This window comes from Syngnathoides biaculeatus, chromosome 17 (assembly GCF_019802595.1).
Source record: "Syngnathoides biaculeatus isolate LvHL_M chromosome 17, ASM1980259v1, whole genome shotgun sequence".
In the NCBI taxonomy this organism is placed as follows: domain Eukaryota; kingdom Metazoa; phylum Chordata; class Actinopteri; order Syngnathiformes; family Syngnathidae; genus Syngnathoides; species Syngnathoides biaculeatus.
Window position 1 is genome coordinate 23260573 of NC_084656.1, and position 22326 is coordinate 23282898.

Genomic DNA, 22326 nt, shown 5'->3' on the forward strand with positions numbered 1-22326 from the left:
CTCTGACCGGAAAAGTCGATCCTTCTTCACGTGTGTCTCGCCTTTCTCTTCGTTGTTTTTGGACGTGCTCGCTCGCCGTACATGTCGGCGCGTCATCTGGATTGGGCCGAAATTAAATTGAAGGATGCTCGTGTAGGTGTCAGTCGGCGGTTTAAAGCTTGAAAGCGGAAACATGGCTCTCCAGCGAGAGGGCGGCCGGGGCTTCTACTTCAACACGGTGCTGTCGCTCGCTCGCTCGCTGGCGGCTCACCGGCAGGCGCCGCTCGACAAGGTTAGCATCGAGGCTACTTTAGCGGTCAGCACGGCGGCTAAGGGCGAGCTAACTGGTCCTTTTTCGTCACTGACGCCGATATTAATGGTCTCCGAAACACGTTGACAAAATAATGTCAGCACCGCTGTTAGGTTTGCCTCGACTGGCGGTGCCAAGACGGAAGCGGCGTCGCTCACCGTTAGGACTAAAATGAAGTCGGCATATGACAGCTAGCAGCCGATAGCAACCTCCCCACTGTCCATCCACACCCGTCATCGAGCTCGCTCGGGCCTGCCAAACGTTACGAGGTCAAATTCATCAGCAGGAGTTGGTTCCTGTCATGGGATGTCGGCGTCGAACGGTAACCTTGACCTCGCCACGGCACATTGAAGGGCATCAAAATAGCCGAACCAAACGCACGTCAGATAAAAACCAAAAGTTCGGAATACTTCACTGGACGCCAGAACAAAAATAAAGCAAAACAAATCTACTCGTCGCACCAGTTTTGCTATTATTGCTTGAATTAAAGTCATAATCCTACCGCAGTAGTGACAAACTACTTGTCTTTCAACATACATTTCGGATAGTTATAAATATTTCATGATTTTTCAGCCAGTAAAGAAGTTAAAAAAAAAAAAAAAACTGGGGGACACAGACCACTTCATATAATTGTGGTTTTCCATGTTTTAACCAGTTCAAAAAAATAAATGGAAAATGTGAAACAAACTTTTTATTACTGGAGTACATTAAACAATTCGTGATTACAATTAAACAGTTATAGAGCCAGTTTTTTTAAAAAAAAAGTCTTAGTTATGATAATTAAGGGGTATTAACTCATAATTACTATCTTGCAATAATGAAATACTTTTATAATTATGACTGAGGTTAACCACTAATAACAAAACTCTAGCTATGTTTCGATGTTGCGCTACACAGGAATGTCAAAATCAGCCTCCTTCTGAAATTGCACTTGAAAATCCAGTAGCCCTGAATTTTTGCACAGTAATTATTAAGTATGTTTTGTGGCCTAACGAAAAACAGTTGCAATCCCAAATTATGGTTTTGTACTGTTTTTCTTGTGCAGTGTAGTGCAAAATGATTGTAAATTGTTGTATGAAAACAAAAAGATTTGAAATGTTTTCAAGTTGATCCAAAGTGACCTCACTGGTGCATGAAAGGGGTGAATTTGAGTTCACTTATTTCTGCCCAATAATTATGAAGTTTGTTAAATCGTGACTCTTTGAATGCAGGTGCCACTCTTCGTGCCAACAGCGGGGCACTCTCCCGATTATCCCATTTATTAATGGAGTTATCAGATCAAACATTGGCCAAATTATTTTCATCACGTACACTGTGTGGAAAAATGATCCCTGCTAAGATTTGATCCAGCGATTTTGCTTTGAGCGCTTTCAGGAGTCGAATCGTTTGCGTTATTCGATTCATCGTCGCGCTCGCAGGTGCAGAAGTTGCAATGCATGTGCCCCGTGGACGTGCGAGGCGTGTTCCAGCTGGACGAGAGGCGACGGGACGCCGTGCTGGCGCTGGGCATCTTCTTGGTGGAGTCCGACCTGCAGGTGGGCACCGCGACGCCGGTTTGTCACTTCAGAGCGCTGACGGCACGTCCGCCGCCGCCGCCGCCATGTTGTTGCAGCACAAAGACGCCATCGTGCCGTACCTTCTCGGTCTGCTCAAGGGACTTCCCAGGGTGCAGTGGATCGAGGCGAGCTCGGAGCGCAAAGGACGAGGTAATAGCTGGAAAGTATTCACCGCGCTTCCCGTTTGCCACATTGTAGTGGCTTGCGGCCTTCTTTGAAAGTGGAACACACCTCCGAACAAAAACAGAATCCCCAAAGTCTCTAAAGTCAGGCAATGTCAATATTTTCCGTGCATCCGGAAAGGATTCACAGCGCTGGGCTTTTCGGACATTGCGGTGTGTTCTTGTCAAATGGAGTAAATGCAAATGCTACACGACAGGTTCACGGGCTATGCACTTCCGCCCCGCAGCGATACTTCCTGTTGCCGAGAACTTCAGCTTCTGTCTCGTCACGTTGCTCTCTGACGTTGCCCAGCGAGATGAAACGTTGCGTGGACAGGTGTGACTGCGTATGTGTGTGTGTGTGTCTGTGAGCGTGGAAATCGGTGCGTGTGCGTGTGTGCGTGTGTCTGCGTCCGTGTTTTTTTCTGTTTGCGTGTGTCTGCTTGTGTGTGTTTGTTTGTGTCTGTACAGTATTTGTGTGTGTGTGTGTATTAGTGGTATTGTATGTAGTGTATTTTTGATGTTCACGTTTGTTCAAGTGTGTATCTCTCTGTCCGTGTGTCTCTGTCCGTGTGTATCTATGTTTTCATGTGAGTTTGTGTATCCTTATTATTTGTGTATGTTAAGTTGTTTGTGTATGTTTGTCCGTGAGTCTCTGTGTATGTGTTATGCTCATGTCCGTGCAATTGTGTGTGTGTGTGTGTGTTTGTAAGCGTGGTACTTACCAAGTGTGTTGCTATCTTTTGTGGTTGTGATGGCGTAATCGCCGCATCAGATCCTGGAGACCATCATGGACGTCATGCAAATCCTGCAGGACTCTTGCGCGAACCCGCAGTCTCGCGAGAAAGGTGATTGTCGCGCTTCCCGCCCGTCGACCGGGCTTCCGTTTCCCTGACTTTCTCCGCCGCTCTCAGGGCCGGCCTACGTGGAATACGCGTGTCGCCACGCGGTCCCGGCCCTGCTGGGCGTGGCGCGCGCCTTCGGCCGCTACAGCAACACGGACGAGCCGCTGCTGTCCAAGCTGTTCCCGCGGCCGGCGGCGCCCCCCCTGACGGCGGCGGACGACGGCGACGCCGCCCGGCGACGCTCCTTCAACGACTTCCGTTCCATCCTGCCCAGCTCCTTCCTTACCGTGTGCCCGGGGGACACGCTGGGGCGCAAGAGCTCCTCCGTGTCCTCCGTGTCTCAACAGGTACAAAGTGGGGAGGGGAAGACCCCGAGTCATGGAACCCCCCCCGCCCCCCCGCCGCCCAACACAGTCTATATTGACATGCGTTCGTCTGCCCTCCCTGATCGTGTTTTCAACCGTTTATTGGCACCCATGTTGGACTTTATAGCGTAAAACTAAACCCAACGAAAATAATTCCACAGCAAAATATGACTTGGTCAAATTTCTTCAAAGCAAGCAGGAAAAAAAGTTTGAATGAAGTCGAATCCTCTTCCAAAAAGATTGCCTGTTACAAACCATAATGACAATCAAAGGGGAGTTCTTGTCCACATTTCATCTCTGAGAGTGTCAACTTTCTGCAGCGTCAGGGGCGTCATCTGGCTAAAAAGAAAAGAAAAGGCGGCGGACACGTTGTCGCCGTTGTTTACAGTCGTTTTTTGTCAGGCCAGTCCCGAGAGGACGGGGCTGACCCCGAGCTCCCCGGCGGAGCCTTCGGCGCCATACTTTGAAGGTAAGCGGCGCCGTTCCGGTCTACTATCACTCGCAACGCCGGGCAATGGCCCGCGGTTAATTGAAGAGAACCCAAATGTCCAGGCTCGTACCTTCCCGACGGCAGCGCCGTGGACCCGGACTACTACTTCTCCACCATCAGCTCCAGCTTCTCCGTCTCACCTCTTTTCACCGGCAGCAGCGTCGGAGACTTCCGCGTCCCGCTGGACACGCTCAGGCAGCTTCTGCGCATGGTGGGCACGCGCCACACGAGCGAGCGCATGCGTACTTAAGATGATGTGTGGTCGTCGTCGTCGTCTTCAACAGGTGCAAGAAATGGTCTCAGAGTCGTTTCTAAAGTCGCTGGATGAAACCTTGGCAGAACTGTTGGAGGTACGAGGTCCCTCAAGATACCAGTTGAATTGCTTCAGAAAAACAGTGCCAGCAAGTCTTGATAATAACACCAAGAATGAACGTTGTGTTCCCTTCCAAGCTAAACCCGGGTCTTCACGTGTGCTACAAAACCTTCAGTGACCCCCTCTACGTCGCCACATTCAAAATGCTCCGAGACACCCTGTACAACTTGAAAGGTAAGTCGGAGCCGTCCTCTGTTGCTCTTGGCCTGACTTTGGTATGCTTCCCCGCCTCCACCCGAAGACCTCCAGACGGACTTTGTGAAGGAGGTGCACGACTTTGTGCTGGAGCAGTTCAGCAGCAGCCAGTCGGAGCTGCAGAGGATCCTGCGCGACGTGGAGTACCTTCAGAGCGAGCTGAGCCCGCTCAAGCTGCGCTGCCAGGCCAACGCCGCCTGCGTGGACCTGATGGTGTGGGCCGTCACCGAGGAGCAGGGTGAGAGCCTTTTGGCGCCGCCTGACGGGAGGCCACCGGACCTCATTTTGGCTCTCCGCAGGAGCCGAGAACCTTTGCACCAAGCTGTCGGAGAAGCTGCAGTCCAAGACCTCCAGTAAAGTCATCATCGCGCACATGCCCCTCCTCATCTGCTGCCTGCAGGTAACAAGCGCTTGACCGCCGGCCGTTTAGTGACGCGACGTAGCGGCCGTGTGGTCTTTTGTTCTCATCGACGCGCGTCCAGGGTTTGGGCCGCCTGTGCGAGCGCTTCCCGGTGGTGGCCCACTCCGTCACCACGTCGCTAAGGGACTTCCTGGTGGTGCCCTCCCCCGTCCTGGTCAAGCTGTACAAGTACCACAGCCAGTACACTCCCGGTGAGCGTCGGGTCCCTCTGCGCTGCGGACTTTTTTCCCCCGCCATCCACTGAGACCCTCTCCTCTTTTGTAGTTCCCCAAGGGGGCGGCGAGATCAAGATCCACGTCACCAACGAGCACTCGCAGTCGACCCTCAGCGCGAACCCGGGAAGCAAGAAGAGCCAGCCCTCCATGTACGAACAGCTGAGGGACATTTCCATCGACAACATCTGCAGGTGAGGTCTCGCGCAGGTAACGCGTCCGGGGCCGGCCTGCGTGGCGAGGGACCGTTTGGTCGGTTCATGCGCTGGGTCGCTCGGTTCCCCCCGCAGGTGTCTGAAGGCAGGGCTGACCATGGATAGCGTGATCGTCGAGGCCTTCCTGGCCAGCCTGTCCAATCGTCTCTACATCTCCCAGGAGAATGACAAGTAAGTGAAGACATCTTCTCGTGAAGAATCCAGACTCACGCTCGCCCGGGTCACCCCGGGTCACTCAGGGACGCTCACTTAATCCCGGACCACACCATCCGGGCCCTGGGCCACATCGCCGTGGCTCTGCGGGACACCCCCCGCGTGATGGAGCCCATCCTGCAGATCCTGCAGCAGAAGTTCTGCCAGCCGCCGTCGCAGCTGGACGTGCTCATCGTCGACCAGCTGGGCTGCATGGTCATCACGGGCAACGCAAGTATCTCGGCCAGAAGCCCCCCGGCGGCGCCGCTTCGCGAGTCCTGACGTGCCGACGTGCTTGTTGTGTTGCGCAGCAATACATCTACCAGGAAGTGTGGAATTTGTTCCAGCAGATCAGCGTCAAGGCCAGCTCCATGGTCTACTCCACCAAGGACTACAAGGACCACGGATACAGGTGGGCGCCGTTAACATTTTGAGATACGCGTAGGTGAGGGCAGCAGTTCTCAAACTTTGATTTGGGTGAAGTCACGTGATCCAAAACCATTAGAAGCACGGCCGCGGCATCTCGTGTGCGCAGGCACTGCTCGCTGGCCGTCATCAACGCTCTGGGCAACATCGCGGCCAACCTGCAGGCCGAGCAGCTGGTGGACGAGCTGCTGGTCAACCTGCTGGAACTTTTCGTCCAGCTGGGCCTGGAGGGCAAGAGGGCCAGCGAGCGGGCGGCGGACAAAGGCCCGGCTCTCAAGGTGCGCGACACAGTTTTATTGAGTTTTCATTTGGAGTCAAATGGATGCTTTTGAAGCTATTGTTTGATTCTGCACCGTTCGCCGCAGGCATCGAGCAGCGCTGGCAACCTGGGCGTCCTCATCCCGGTCATCGCAGTGGTGAGACTTTAACTTGCGATCTATCGCGAGTCGGCCATATTAGTCATCTTTAGCGGCCGTTTGAGTGTCCGTTTGGCTGGTCTCCGGGCCCCCCTCAAAGGCAACATTTTTTTTTTTTTTTTTTTTTTGGTCCAAATGCTACCAAGTTTTAACCTCGGATTTCTTTGGTGATCAGCTGACAAAAAGGTTGCCGCCGATCAAGGAGGCGAAGCCACGCCTGCAGAAGCTCTTCAGGGACTTTTGGCTCTACTCGGTGGTGATGGGCTTTGCCGTGGAAGGCTCAGGTAAGAACCAGACGTTGAAGTCGTCCCCTTGATTTCCCTTGTACAGAATGCGCCTCCCCACAAGGTCTGTGGCCCGAAGAGTGGTACGAGGGCGTGTGCGAGATCGCCACCAAATCGCCGCTGCTGACGTTCCCCAGCGGCGAGCCTCTCCGTTCCGAGCTGCAGTACAACTCGGCGCTCAAGAACGACACGGTCACGCCGGTATGGCGACGTACACGCCTCGCGGCGCTCGCCGACGCGACTTCACCGTCTGGCTTTTCCGCCCCAGGCGGAGCTGAACGAGCTGCGCAGCACCATCATCAACCTGCTGGACCCGCCTCCGGAGGGCGCCGCGCTCATCAACAAGCTGGACTTCGCCATGTCCACGTATCTGCTGTCCGTTTACCGGCTGGAATACATGAGGTGGGTGCGCACGCGTCTTTGAGCCTCACAGACTCGAAAGCGGCCGCAATGTCGTTTGCCGTCAGGATGCTGAATTCGCTGGACTCGGAACGCTTCCAGGTCATGTTCCGCTACTTTGAGGACCGGGCCATCCAGAAGGACAAATCGGGTGAGCGGAGACTTTTGAAGCGGCCGAAACGTGCGCACCAACCGTTTGTCGCATTGTGTGGTGTTGCTCGCAGGCATGATGCAGTGTGTGGTCGCTGTCAGCGACAAAGTCTTTGAAGTCTTCCTGCAAATGATGATTGAGAAAGTAAGAGCACACCAAACACGGTTGCACACCTTGGAAATCATTGCTGTGGAAACGTGCAAAGGCGGAGAACTTGTGGCGCTCCAGCGCGCGCCTGTTTCTACACCATTTCAGTTTTCGGGCGTGCCCAAAACTGCTGCCCCCGTAATGCCGTCCGCGTCTAGCACGAGTCGCGCCTTCAACGACGCCGCGTCTTTGTTGACGTCATCCAAAAAATTAGCCACACATTCATTGATTACTCGATTAATGATTACCCGCATCCCCCGGTTGTCTCGAACAGCGTTGATTTGTGCTGAAACAACATGTTTTCTTTTTTTCCAGGCGAAAACCAAAGCGCACGAAGAGGAGCTGGAGCGCCACGGCCAGTTCCTCTTGGTCAACTTCAATCACATCCACAAGAGGATCCGCAGAGTGGCCGATAAATATTTGTCCGGCCTGGCTGAAACGTGAGGACCGACCGACCGACGGAGGGAGGGAGGGAGGGAGGGAGGGCGCGGGCTGGCCCGCCAAATTGTGCGCCAACATAACGTGCACCCGTTTGGCTTCGTCTTCAGGTTCCCTCACCTGCTCTGGAGCGGGCGGGTACTGAAGACCATGCTGGACATCCTGCAGACGCTCTCACTCTCGCTCAGCGCTGTACGTCACCACTGCAGCACGCGTCCTTGTTTTTTCTTCTTTCAAATGGTCTTTAAAAAATGTCAACGTGTCTCGTCTCATTAGCATAATAGCGTGGTTGCCAGAGTCAGCACACAATGGATTAGCGTGACTTGCATGACAGACATGAAGAAAGAACACCGTTTTTAGCATTTTATTGTATTATGGTAGTAGGTATGGAAAAAAAGGACTTGGACGGTCATGCTTATAGCCTAACCATTTATTTTTTTTTAACTGGATGCATTTGTATCAATCAAAAGTTTGAGGAAAGTGAAGCTACGTTAGCATCTTGACTGCCAGTCTGGTCAAGGAATAAATAATGTCTTTCAAACGATCTGTCTATACTGTATTATATCAAGGATACACTTTACTGAAGGGGGGGGGGGGAGGTTGCTGGTGGTGTTTAGATTGAGAAACAAATTCACATTTTCATCATTTGATTTTTAATTGCGATGATTTAACCGACTGATCCAGGAATTGGAGTGTCCTTGTCACGCTGACTTTCTCATTTCGGCTGCAGGACATCCACAAGGACCAACCGTACTATGACATTCCGGACACTCCGTATAGGATAACCGTCCCTGATACCTACGAAGCCAGAGAGGTGAGGTGTTTTTATTCCATTCAATCTTTTTTTTTTTTTTATTTAGAAGGGACCCTATATATTATTACGCAATAGTATGCGTTTTCAAGTATACTGTGTATTCCTGCCAGGTGGAGATGTGAGTACTTGATAGGAAAACACTAAAGAACAGAAAAGAACACACCCAGAAGACAAAATTTAAAAAGATATGAAGCAGATCTGCATATGCACAGTCCTCCACCTTCATTAGTTCACAAATTCATTGCTATCATCCTCTCTAATGTGTCTCTCTGATCCTAGAGCATAGTAAAGGATTTTGCTGCTCGCTGTGGAGAAATCCTGAAGGAAGCCATGAAATGGGCTCCATCCGTCACCAAATCCCACCTGCAGGTAACAACGTGGACCCCGTGAATGTTTACAGCGATGGATTCACGTCACTCATTTTCTAGCGGCAGCACATCGTGTTTTTTAGGTCACGTTTTCTTAAGCCGTCTTTCCTTGTTGTCAAGGAGTACTTGAACAAACATCAGAACTGGGTGTCGGGTCTGTCGCAGCACACGGGCCTGGCCATGGCCACGGAGAGCATCCTGCACTTCGCGGGCTTTAACCGACAGAACACCACGCTAGGGGTTGGTCCCGAACACTCAGCGGTTTGCTTGCTTCATAACCTGTGATTTGTTTAGCAAGAGCGTTGCAGTTCAACCTGAATGTAAGAAACTGAAAAGTACCAAGAAGAGAGCCTTGTGGGACACCTTAGAACCACATCGACCTATTGACGGTCATTTTGATTTGAGGCACGTCCAGGGCTCCTACTTTGAGGAATCCTCACGAGGGAATTTGCCAAAATGGGCCCCGGTCTTAAGCAGGCTTCCTCGATTGATGTTTGACGCTAAATTGTTTGGGCCGCATTGTCTAATGTCTGGCGTCAGACTTCAGTGATGATTTCAAGGATTCGCAATGATGAGAAAATGAGTCATGACGAGGCCTTTTTCGTCCCCCTGCAGTCCACTCAGCTGACGGAGAGGCCGGCCTGCGTGAAGAAGGACTACTCCAACTTCATGGCCTCCCTCAACCTGAGGAACAGATACGCAGGAGAGGTCGGCAGACCGTCGGTCGATCGCCACGACGCACCTCCGAGCCCGAAGCCGATCGTTCCTCGCGTCCTGTCCGCAGGTGTCGGGCATGATCCACTTCGCCCAGGCGGTGCGGGGCCAGCCGGACCTGGGCCGGCTGATGGTCAAGCAGGTGGGGGAGGCTCTGGACTTGGCCCGACCCGAAGGCTTCACCGAGGCCATGTTCAAGCTGGCCGCGTTGCTCATCAGCAGCAAAGGTGCGCCGATCGTCATCATCCGCAATATCAGTGCTTCTCAAAGTGGGGGCCCTCAACTTGTTCAGGTCTGGAAGCCAAAGATTGAGGGTCGGACAAATATGTTATATAGTCCGTAATCTTCTGACAAATGACCGCATAAGTCTGACGTTACTGCACAAAGTCAAAACTCCTCAACTCACTTTAACCAAGGTGGCACAAGATGAGGAGAAAGCACCTCTTTGGTTGAAATGAAGCTCTGCGACTCACTTCAACACAGTTGTGTGGTCCTGAGATGCCGTGAGGTGACGGCAAAACTGAAATGCTTCAACTCATTTCCGCATAGTTTCTTGTGAGGAAAATGGCACAAGATGATGGCAAAGGACTCATTTTGGATGTCATCATTGTTTTCATCCAAAATAGGCAACTTTGGGAATTCCTGTGACATGTAGGGGTACACCAGTTGTTTAATTATCTTGAGAATTGTGTCGAAATATTTAGCCTTTGTAAAGGCCTCTGATATGCGATCACGGCGTGTGTACGTGCAGAATGCGACCCGCAGCTGCTGCACCACCTCTGCTGGTCTCCTCTCAAGATGTTCACCGAGCACGGCATGGAGACGGCCATCGCTTGCTGGGAATGGCTGCTGGCTGCGCGCGTCGGTGTGGAAGTGCCGGTAAAAACCGGATCCAATCAAATCTCCTTTGTGTTCTGAACTGTAAATCGAGCTCGTCAGCCAAGGCCCGGCTGTCCTTGCGCGTTGCAGTTCATGCGGGAAATGGCGGGAGCGTGGCAGATGACGGTGGAGTTGAAGATGGGCCTGTTCTCCGACGCCCGGCCGGAGGCCGACCCCCTGGCGGCGTCCGAGGAGAGCCAGCCCGTCCCCTGCCCGCCCGACGTCACCCCGCACCACATCTGGATCGAGGTCTGCCCCGTCGGCCTCTGGCGGCCGGCGCCCACCTTCGCCTTTCTTCCGCTCCTCACTTTGCGCTTTGCGCGCAGTTTCTTGTGCAGCGCTTCGAGATAGCCAAGTACTCCAGTGCCGACCAGGTGGAGATCTTCTGCAGTTTGCTCCAGCGCTCGCTGTCTCTCAACGTGGGCGGGGCCAAGAGTCACCTCAACCGACACGTCGCTGCCATCGGACCTCGCTTCAGGTTGTGCACCGTGGAACTTCCCGCTACGTTGGTGGAGTCCTGCCGTTTTGAGGAATCTTTTTACTTTGATTTGCCGCGGAACGTCAACTGCTCGTGCACTCGACGTTGACGTTTGTTTTGTTCTGCAGGCTCCTGACGCTGGGCCTGGCCGTGCTTCACTCGGACATCATCACCAACGCCACCGTCCGGAACGTCCTCAGAGAGAAGATCTACTCCACGGCCTTTGACTACTTCAGGTACGCACCAAAGTTGTACGTTCCTTTCCCGTTAGGTGAAAATGACACCAATTTATAATTTTGGGTGAAATGAAAACTAAAATCCAATAGTTAAGGTACTTTAATGCCCTCGCATGTGGGCAAGGAGAGCCCGACATGCGCTAAGCCACTGTTACGACGGTCAAAGACAAAATGAAAGCGCAGTCACGCAAAGGCCACGACGACGGAATCTGTTCCAGCCATTTCATTGTCTTGCTTTTTGCGTTTTTTTCTTTTCATGATTGAGACAACGCCACTCCCACTGAACACTGAATCCAAAATGTTGTCCTGAGGTACCTGAAGTAAAACCGGCGTGTGTTCCGTCTGCAGCATGTCTCCAAAGTTTCCCACCCAAGGTGACAAGCGCCTGCGCGAGGACATCAGCGTCACCGTCCGCTTCTACGCCAGCATCCTGTCGGACAAGAAGTACCTGGCGGCGTGCCACCTGGTGCCCCCCGGTGAGCTTGGTACCACCCCGGCCCCGAGCACGCTCTCTGCCGGGATATTTGGATCGCTTATCGTGTCCAGCACTTCTCCGATTTCCATCTTAAGTAAGCCTCAGCGGCGGCGGCGGCCTGCGGCATGCGGCGGGAGCATGCGTGTACGCACGCGGTGGCAAATTTGGTGCTTTTGCTCGGTCCTCACCGTGCTGCTCGTAGATGACGCTGTCGTCTAGATCAGTAATTCCCAACCGCTGGTCGTTTGTTTCATGCGCGTATGCCGGCCGTGACGAGTGGCAAGTGGCAAAAAAAAATCTGCTTTTTGAGTCTCATCCCGAGCGAATGCGAATGTGCACCGACTTGACACTGAGAAAGTCAAGTTGTGAGTAAATTGAGACAAAATGACTATTGTTGCTTTTTTTTTTTTTTGGGAGTCGTGAGCTTTATCTAACAGATACAGGATACGTTTTTTGTCTCAGTGAAGGTTGGGAAATACTGGTGCAGATATTCAGCATCTGTAGGTCAAATTCCCTGCTTTTGTTCTTTGGTTTCATCAAAGCCAGGTTTTCCCTCTTCAAAATGTTCATTCCCTCCCCCCCCCCCCCCCCCCCCCCCCGTAAAATTGTTGGAGCAGCAGTGGGGCTATAAAGCACAGATTAGTCATTTGCGTTGAGATGCACTCCTCCTCCTCCTCCTCCTCCTCCTCCTCCTCCTCATCATGTCAGCCTTTCCGCCCAACCCCCTTTCGCCTCAGCTCATCAATGTGCGAGAAAGTACAACTTGAACATCAACGCCTCTGAACCCTCCGCTCATCAATTCCCGACGTCCCTTACGAGAGCTTCCATTATCGTCCTGGACGCCAAGCCCACGATGGGCCGGGGGAATGCAAAGCTCCGCCCACGTAGCATGACGTCGTAGCCTTAAAAAGTCGAAACTGATCCCTCCCATCATCTTCGTCATGTGAGGATCCTGCAGTACTCAAATGAGCCACTGCTTACTCCTCTAGTGCCAAGTGAGGCACGTTGCCGCAGCGACCGGGAGCCGAGCTCAGGGGTCGGTAAAAGCGCGGATTTTGCTTCCACTCGTGGCTGCTCTTCATCACCAAACTGCCGTTACATTTCAGTTAGTGTCGCAGATCTGTTCGTGGGGCACTTAGGTGCAGTTTCGCGGTAACTGAAGAAACCGGAAGGGGTCAAAAGGTGAGCCTTGTGGGGCACCGCAAATTGCAGTTCAGTTTAATATAGACGTTCTTTAAATCAGTGCCTGGAATTTTTTGAAGTGGTGTCGTGGTACAAGACGTGTAGTTCGGGATAAAGCTAATAAAACAGCACGGTTTGTATTTTCACTGGTGGATGCAGCACTTTGTCACGAAGATGCTCGGAATTGTCCGTTAGTGCGGCGTTTGTGGTGATCACATCGCAAAGATTTGATTGGTTTTCTCATTTTCACACGAGCACTTCCTGAGAACCAACGATAGGTTTGGGGTCACTCAGACAATTTTGTCTTTCATGAAAAACCTACTCCGTTCTACAAAGTTTTCACTTTGAAAAAAATCCTCCCTTTTGAAAGAAAAACAGTTTTTTTTTTTATTGACATTCATAATAGCTAGAATACTTCTGATTAATGTTCGACATTTCTGAGTGACTCCAACCTTTTGAATGGTTGCATATTTGTATAACAACGATTGGAATTGTCAGTTTTCCATAACATGTCTGCTTTGAACTGGGAAGAGGTGCAATCCGGAGAAAATTGGAAAAAGAAAAAAAATCAAAAGGCTCTAAAGCAGATCCCTGTGGGACACCGCATTTTGCAGTTCAATAGAATGTCTTCCAAGGTTTTTGATTGAGTGGCAAGGTTTGTGCAATTGATTTGGGGGGTTGATTAAATATGAAAGACTCACGAGAAAGCAGTGCGATCGAATATCTTTAAAGTTCTTTACACAAAGCCGAACTGTATTGAACTGGTTTTGTGGTTCACGCGAGTTCAGGGCAGGCCCGTAAAGCTCAACATCTCCATCATCACTCATGAGGATGCTGCCTTGTCGTTACTCTTGTTGTGTTGTGCTTGTTGAACGTTGGCCTCAAGGCACGTTTATGTGATGACGCGCAGACAACCAGGACCCGTCGCTCAACAGTTTGTCGGTGATGAATGCCGCCGACATGCGCAGTAACGTCGACTCCAGCGCTCGCTCGCAACAGAGCAGCCAGGGATGGATCAACACGTACCCGCTTTCCAGCGGCATGTCCACCGCATCCAAGAAATCTGGTACCGTTTGCTTTTGTTACCCGTTTCTTGAACCCAAGACCGTAGCCCTGATTTAGAATTCAAATTTGGAAACTTCACAAATTTGTACTTTTTTTTTTTTTAAACTACAAACCCTAACCCCAATTTGAAAGCCAAACCTTGACTTCAAACCCCAACGTCGTCACGAGTGCCTCATGTGGAGCCAGCGGAACTTCAAACGACTGACCCTCGTTTAAAACCCGAACCCTGACTTGATACCTTGATGTGAAATCCTAAAAGTAGTCCAAAACTGAGTTTGGAACCCCCACGTTTGAATCCCTAATCCTAATTTGAAGCCTTTCAAAACTCTTCTCTGCTTCCACCCAAACAAAACCCTGACTTCAAACGGTAGTATGAAAACCTAGGACTAGGTTGAAAGCGTACTTTGAAAGTCTTGAGGCTCTCACTCGAGTCTGCGACGATAATAAGGCCCAAACGTGTCTCGCAGGGGCGTCCAAGAAGAGCAACCGAGGGACGCAGCTCCACAAATACTACATGAAGCGGAGGACCCTCTTGCTGGCCCTGCTGGTGAGCGTCCTCGGCCCCCTTTTTAAGCCGATCTTCTCTCCCCTCCCCCGCTGTCGGCTGAGCTCCCGGTTTTCCTTCCCCGCGCGTCCAGGCGAGCGAGATCGAGCGCCTGAGCACGTGGTACAACCCGCTGTGCACCCAGGAGCTGGCCATCGCCACCGAGCAGTCGGTGGAGACCAGCATCGCCAACTGGAGGTCCAAGTACATCAGCCTGACTGAGAAGCAGTGGAAGGACAACGTCAACCTGGCCTGGAACATCGCGCCCTACCTCGCCATGCAGCTGCCCAGCAGGTGGCCCCAACCCAAAACACAAACAAAACAAAACGGAAGGATAAGTCGTCCCCTTTGGAAATGGGACAAAAAGGAGTTCCAACGTGCATGCAAGACGTGGGGCGTCCGCAAAGTCTCTTTACAATTTTTGTTTCATATTTCCCTAATATTAGTGAGCTATTTTCTCATCATTTCCTCCTCTCTCAATTTGCTCTTGTAAATCGTCAGGAGACTTCATGTCAAGTTTACGCAGTACTTTCTTTCTATTCAATTATTTGCATTTTTCATGTTGACAATGAATGAAGAATATATCGAAAATTGTTCAAAATGGAGAATTCTGGTGGTGCGTTGAATGACTGGTGAGCGTGTCTAATTATTGGAAACAAGTTGTTGATGGACATGAATGTGTAGATGTTAATCTTGCAATTTGAATCCGTTTGAATTCAACAAACATGAGCGTAAATCAGGAGTGGACAAGCTATTGTTAAAGTGTACAATACGTAATGCAGTACATTTTCTTCAATTGTCTTTCTAACAAACTCCACCCTCATCAATTTAACAAGTGATCCAATGTCGAATTGCTACGGAACCATGGTCGTATTTTGTTTACCAGCTAAGCGATTACTGCACGCGGTTCGATCCTCGCGTAAATACTCGAATGAGCCACTTTCCGCTGGCCATTATCTCGCCAGGTTCAAGAACGACGCCATCACGGCCGAGGTGACCCGCCTGGTGCGTTTGGACCCCGGCGCCGTTAGCGACGTTCCGGAAGCTGTCAAGGTGCGACCGCGTCTGCCGCTCCAGCCGCAATCTTGAGCGCTTTGGAGTTTTTCCCTCATGACTTCGTAGTTTACGAAAACATCCGCTCTACAAAAAGTCCGTTGCTCCGCCTAAAAAGTACAGGTATCCTTTTTTGGGTTTTGCCAGTTCTTGGTGACGTGGCACACCATCGACGCCGACTCCCCGGAGCTGAGCCACATCCTGTGCTGGGCCTCCGCCGACCCGCCGACGGGCCTGTCGTACTTCAGCAGCATGTACCCGCCGCACCCGCTCACCGCGCAGTACGGCATCAAGGTGCTGCGCTCCTTCCCCCCGGTGAGTCGCGCGAACGCCGCCAAATGCTTCCATGTCGCCGGGCTCATCTGTGGGAGGGGTTTTTTTTTCTTCTTTTTTTTTCTCGGTTCTTCCCTCCCCCCAGGATGCCATCTTGTTCTACATCCCGCAGATTGTACAAGCGCTGCGCTACGATAAGGTAATGATTTATGGGAGCTTGTAAAAACTATTTCCAAAATAGAGCGCCAATGAATGTAAACACCGAACCTGAACGAACGTCTCTTTGTTTCACCTCAGAAAAGTAAATACTAAATAATCGATATTGCTGCGTGCTGTATTTTAGATAACTATCATTATTCATTCGGAAAATCCCAATCACATATCCGTAATATAAAATACGATTTTAATTCATTTCATTTCAAAATGTACCACAAGTGTGATTCTAGTCAACTATCTTTGCATATCTGTGAAAGAAATTGCACATAATCATGAACCCATGTTACAGGAAGAAAAAATGTATTTGGTACTTCAGTTACTCAACATATGCAAATCACCTGCACACAAGGCTCATCTTTAATATTTGCTAGCATAATAAAACACCAAAATTCCGCCAGATGGTGGCAAAGTGTTAGTAGAATTGCCGTGGCTTGAGCACACAAACGGTGAGATTTTCGGGGGAATAAGCGGATGTCCAGCCCCCCCCCCCCCCCCCATTAAAAAAAAAACCCAAAAAAAAGATACAAATGCCTCACCGTAAATATGTTTGCTTTGGCCCAGATGGGCTACGTGAGGGAGTACATCTTGTGGGCCGCGCAGAAGTCCCAGCTGCTGGCCCACCAGTTCATCTGGAACATGAAGACCAACATCTTCATGGATGAGGAGGCGCACCAGAAGGACCGTGAGTGTCGTCGTCCGTCCGTCCGTCCGTCCGTCCGTCCCCCCCCCCCCCCCACACACACACACACACACACACATCCGTGATCGTCAATGAGTGACCTGAGACTCCTATTGGCCGGTGGCCGGTGTCAGCTGACATCGGGGATCTGCTGGAGCAAATGGTGGAGGAGATCACGGGATCGCTGTCGGGTCCGGCCAAAGATTTCTACCAGCGAGAGTTTGACTTTTTCAACAAGATCACCAACGTGTCGGCCATCATCAAGTAAGCGAACAGACCAAATTTCATATCGCCGTTATCGTGGCCAAAATTGCCACGACAAAAAAAAAAAAAAAAAATCACACTACACTTCTCCCAACGTTATGTTAAAAAAAAAAAGATATTTTGAATCCAACCAACAACAAAAAAAAGTTTCGTGTTTTTTTTTTTTACCATTTTAAAAATATAAATAATACTCGCAGGTGTTGTACTATATGAAAATGTCTAGGAATAACATAATCACATCAAATTTTTCATGATGACTTCATGCTGATCTGTGCGTCTGCCTCACAGTTCTGAGGACCCAAAGAGAGTCGAAATTGCCCGTAGGTCCCATTGTGAGGGCGAGTGGTTGTTTGTTTCTGTGTGCCCTGGCAATCAGTTGAGGGTGTACCCCGCCCCCTGCCCCAAGATAGCCGGGATACGCTGCACGCCCGCGACCCTTGTGAGGATAAGCGGGTGACCGAATCGAAAGATTTCATACTTTGGTTCAGTACCCCCACTCTTGGCTGGGGGATGAGCTGCCACCGGTCAAAATGACGCCCCCCCAACGTGTTTGGAAGTCCCGATGGATGCCATAAGATGAATTGAACAAAGCGGAAGATGACAATAATATTTCAAGCAATTTTCACGTGGCCAATCTTTGCGGGATCTTTCAGGCCGATTCCCAAGGGGGAGGAGAGGAAACGCGGCTGTCTGAAGGCTTTGTCGGATATCAAAGTTCAGCCAGGTAACGACGTTGGGGATCACTGCTGAATTATTATTATTATTATGATTTTTTTGTTTTTTAAACCTGAAGTTGAAAAATGTCCCCCCCACTTTTGTGCACGCTAGGCTGTTACCTTCCCAGTAACCCCGAGGCCATCGTTCTGGACATTGACTACAAGTCTGGAACACCCATGCAGAGGTAGGAACAGTCCGTTTAGTCACAGTCACAGATTTCGCAACCTCTTTATTTTTGTTATCATTTTTTTTTTGTATCAATGACAATCATCCGTGCCCCAACGTCAAGGAAAAGTCACACGTGAAGGCAGTCGTTGACAGAATTCATCCCAAAGTCCAATTCATGAAAATGGTGATTGTTAATAATTATATATCATTACATACAGGATCATAAGGGGCTTTCGTGTAGACTCCCATTAAATTCTCCTTTTTCTTCCCCCAATTTGACAAAAAGTCAGGAATGACTCACGCGTAAAAGGGAAATTTACTAATTTTACTCTTTGGCACCATCCGGTGGAATCTTGGGTGTGGCGGAAGTGTTGATGTGAGGTGAAAAATGTACTCCGAACTTCTGCATCTTGGAAGTGAGTTGAGGAACTTCATTTAGACAAAAGAGGGCCTTTGCTGCCTTCTTTGTGACAAGAAACTACGTTGAAGTGAGTTGAAAAGGTTAATTCAGACAAAAGTGTTTCCATGCTGCCATCTTGTGGAACGATATGAAAGTGAGTTGAGGACCTTCATTCGGATGAAAGTAGCGCTTTGGCGCCGTATCCGCTTTGTCTGTGCCCGCCGCAGCGCCGCCAAGGCTCCCTACCTGGCCAAGTTCAAGGTGAAGCGCTGCGGCGTGAGCGAGCTGGAGCGCGAGGGCCTCCGCTCGCCGTCCGACTCGCTGGAGGACGACGACGACGACGACGAGCAGAACCCGGACGGCGGGCGGCGGGTCTGCTGGCAGGCGGCCATCTTTAAAGTGGGCGACGACTGTCGGCAGGTAAAACCCGGCTTTGCCCAAACGTCCGCGGACGTCTGGATGTCAAAATCCACGTTGCGGTCTGCGCAGGATATGCTGGCGCTGCAGATCATCGGGCTCTTCAAGAACATCTTCCAGCTGGTGGGCTTGGACCTCTTCGTCTTCCCCTACCGGGTGGTGGCCACCGCTCCCGGGGTGAGACGCCCTCGCGCTCCCAACTTGGGTTCACTCAAAAAGGGCAAAGCGAGTCCGCTTCCGATGGTGGTTATTTTAAAAGGCGGGCCGATGTTGTCAAATTAGTTTGGAGTCTTTTTGGCATCATAGTTTGTGGTATGTTTCTGGTTTTTTTTTTTTTTGTTTACGGTTGATTTTCACGATCGGTAGCGAGTCTCATTCGCGAAGCCGACCGGGGCTTCCTGGTGCTGACCGACCGATCTCCTCAGTGCGGCGTGATCGAGTGCATCCCGGACTGCAAGTCCCGCGACCAGCTCGGCAGGCAGACCGACTTCGGCATGTACGACTACTTCCGAAACCAGTACGGCGACGAGTCCACCCTGGCCTTCCAGAAGGTTCCCCATTCCTATTTTGGAGTTTGCATGTTCTCCCTGGTGCCTGTGTGGCTTTTCTCCGGGTGGCCACTCCGGTTTGCTCCCACATCCCAAGAAACCCCCGACATTAATTGCCCCATCGGTGTGATTGTGAGTGCGGCTGTCCTTCTCCGATTGTCTGGTGACCGGTTCGGGGCGTACCTCGCTTCCTGCCCGTTGACAGCCGGGATAGGCTCCGGCGAGCCTCGTGAGGATGAGCGGCAAAATTAAAATGGATGGCTGTCAATGGAGCTTTTCTTCAAACGATTGTGGAAAGTAAGCAATGCACACTTGTTTGTGTCTGAATGGTTTTATGCTCGGCAGGCTCGCTACAACTTCATCCGCAGCATGGCGGCGTACAGCCTGCTGCTCTTCCTGCTGCAGATTAAAGACCGACACAACGGCAATATCATGCTGGACAGCAAAGGACACCTCATCCACATCGGTAAGTTCCGAACATTCTGCAGAGCTTTGAAACGGGCTGTCTGGAGACCACCTTTGTTCGGGCTCGCTTAAAGTTTGTCTTCAGCGAAGTCCACGAAGTAGGAAGACTTACCGACGGTCCAGTCGCTAAAGTGCGAACGTAAATTGTATCCTGAGTAAAGAATCCGCATTGTTTGTTTCCAGTGAGGAGTGATACGATGATCGTGACCCGGTAATTCAGAATTCAGCGTTGTGAATCCACGTTACGGCAATCATTTGTACCCCGCGATCGCGATACGACTTATCGCTCGTTTCCCCGCAGACTTCGGCTTCATGTTCGAGAGCTCGCCCGGCGGCAACCTGGGCTGGGAGCCCGACATCAAGCTGACGGACGAGATGGTGATGATCATGGGTGGCAAGATGGAGGCCACGCCCTTCAAGTGGTTCATGGAGATGTGCGTGCGGGGCTACCTGGCCGTGCGGTAGGAAAAGCGCTCGCTCCGCGCTCGGCGGCTAACGCCGGCGTTTTGTTTCAAGTGCGCTCGTGTCCTTGCAGCCCCTACATGGATGCGGTGGTGTCGCTGGTCACGCTCATGCTGGACACGGGACTGCCGTGCTTCCGAGGTCAAACCATCAAACTCCTCAAGTGAGTTTGACAATTACTAGCCAGAGACTGCGGAAATGTGGCTTCCTTGTCAGCGTCGTGCTCGTGCTTGTCTGTTCCTAGCCGTCTTGTTAGCGTAAGCGGCGCACATAACCAGAGATGCAATTTGAACGACAGAAGCTGTCAAAAAATGTTTTGTTTTTTTTTCTCCTCTGCCTGCAAATCAGAGGCAGGTTCAATCCTCACATGAGCGAGAAAGAGGCGGCGGCGTTCATCATCAAGGTCATCCAAAGTTGCTTCCTCAGTAGCAGGTAAGCGATGGCTAGCGCTAGCGCTAACGCTAACGCCTAGCCTTCCTGGGGGCTCCTCGACAACAAGAATTCATCATCAATATATACGGTTCATTTGACTAGTGCATTGATGAAGGTAATTCTAAAAGACAAACAATAAAAGCGAATGCTTTCATCATTAGACGAGAGCACTTGTACGTATTTTTAACTTTCTCTCTTCACTCATCTGCGAATGTCCCTATGAAATGAAAAAAAAAGTTTGATTTTTTTTTTTTTCCCCTGGACGTCCCCGACAGGAGCAAGACGTACGACATGCTGCAGTTCTACCACAACCAAATTCCCTACTGAGCTCGTCGACGAGGCGGCAGTCACTCCAAACGGCGCGGGAACATTTTGGGCCTTTCCCAAAAGAGCGATTTCACCCTGATGTCACCCTCTAAGTGTTCCGTTAGCGGCATGGTCGTCCTCACTCCAGTGCACTTTATTTCTCGCAGTATTCAGAGATTAGCGTCACACAAAACTATCTGCAGTGTTTTTAAGTGTCTGTATCATGTTTGTATTAGTTCACAGGGCACGTGTCACATTGTGTTACATTCCGGAGCGGCGCAGCAGTGCATTCTGGGAACTTTGGGTCGATCAAATCAGAATATCAGCGGGGGGGTTTATTTTTTATTTTACGGTGTGTCCAGCCCTGTGTTTCCGAAACTTCACTGAGCCAAGGAATTTTCAAATTTGAATTTTTTAGTAGCCTTCTTGGAATTGCTCAATAGCAATATTGAAAAAAGTGCAAATACGTCCCCTAAAAATTGTAATAATTGCTGAGGTTAATAATTTAATACATTAAATGTGCCACAAAATATCCCAAAAACTCTCATATCATTTTGAACTAATTGCCCTTGGAAATAAATAGACACTGTATTGTACATCCTTGACACCAATTACTGCTCAGGGCCTTGGAGCCATTTTGTGGCAACTGAACTCACTGATGCACAAAGTACCAAAATACGCCCAAAAGCCGCAAGTTGAAGGCTTAACAGGAAAGCTTGAAAAATGAATTTGCGGAGGAAATCCAAATAAAATAAAAATGCTTGACTCCAACGACTGACAGTGCATAATGTTACAGTATCTTAAAATTTTGTTTTCATCCAAGACAGTACAGGAACATGTCAATATAGTGCAAGAGCCCATTTACAGTATTTCAGCACTAAAGCATGATTTGGATTCATCCGACATTTGAAATTCTTGACAAATTTCTGCATTAAAAGTCCTTTCCATTCTTTCTTACGTCATATTGTATTTTCTAGTCATGGTGAACTTGGGGGTTCTCGTTTAATGTAAATGTGTTTAAAAAAAAAAAAAAAAAAATCATGAAATATTTCAGTGTGTGTGTGTTACGTCGCCACAAAGAGTTTCGCTTTTCGAATTGAACTATCTTACGAAATGAAGTTTTTGACACGTTTCTAATTTATGGAGATGCACCCGCGCGTTCGTTAAATGCAGTTCCAACGTGTTTAACTTCCAAGTCCAGTACATTTGCATATCATCCAATTTGGCGCTTAGTACAGATTTTAAAAAAAAAATAAAAAATTTGGACATTGACTTATGAAATTAAAACACTGTTTCTCTTAAATAAGTAATTTTAAAAAGTAAATGAGACACTTATCTTGCCACAAAGAATGGTTGGGGATTACCAGTCTAATATAAAAATCAATATCAGATAAGTTTGTTTTTTTTAAGCCAATTTAACCACTTTATTGCTAACGTAGCAACGTCACCCCAAGCACAATCAAATGTGTGCGCGCGAGCGCTGAACCTGTTTGGAAACATTCTTGGTGCGTGTGTCATGTGAAAACTTTTGAAAAGTTAAAAAGAAACGTACAAAACAAAACAAAACAAAAAAAAAAGCCACGTCTTACTTGACAC

General features: G+C 50.0%; 1 protein-coding gene across 9 annotated transcripts; it reads left to right on the forward strand.

The window, feature by feature from the left end:
* The first annotated feature begins 45 nt into the window (after window positions 1-45).
* On the forward strand, window positions 46-22278 carry pi4kaa (phosphatidylinositol 4-kinase, catalytic, alpha a). Of its 9 annotated transcripts, none has more exons than XM_061802197.1 (54): window positions 47-271; window positions 1708-1824; window positions 1902-1995; window positions 2225-2343; window positions 2782-2854; window positions 2921-3198; window positions 3619-3685; window positions 3769-3917; window positions 3991-4056; window positions 4157-4253; window positions 4321-4512; window positions 4574-4674; window positions 4757-4886; window positions 4960-5101; window positions 5198-5293; window positions 5362-5545; window positions 5626-5726; window positions 5850-6018; window positions 6106-6156; window positions 6332-6440; window positions 6505-6641; window positions 6709-6842; window positions 6908-6990; window positions 7064-7134; window positions 7453-7577; window positions 7686-7767; window positions 8306-8389; window positions 8669-8758; window positions 8878-8997; window positions 9373-9465; window positions 9542-9698; window positions 10223-10350; window positions 10441-10599; window positions 10677-10828; window positions 10957-11064; window positions 11413-11633; window positions 13632-13787; window positions 14254-14333; window positions 14425-14624; window positions 15296-15383; window positions 15531-15698; window positions 15802-15855; window positions 16434-16554; window positions 16686-16815; window positions 17469-17539; window positions 17644-17716; window positions 18328-18520; window positions 18590-18694; window positions 18943-19068; window positions 19411-19531; window positions 19832-19991; window positions 20066-20155; window positions 20341-20424; window positions 20700-22278. In XM_061802197.1, the coding sequence occupies exons 1-54, from the start codon at window positions 173-175 to the stop codon at window positions 20749-20751; spliced, it is 6450 nt and encodes a 2149-aa protein (XP_061658181.1). In that variant the 5' UTR covers window positions 47-172; the 3' UTR covers window positions 20752-22278. The 9 variants fall into 9 exon arrangements, with proteins under 9 accessions (XP_061658188.1, XP_061658181.1, XP_061658182.1 ...); XM_061802198.1 differs by having other exon boundaries at window positions 15829-15855; XM_061802201.1 differs by having other exon boundaries at window positions 11413-11540.
* Window positions 22279-22326: the final 48 nt, after the last annotated feature.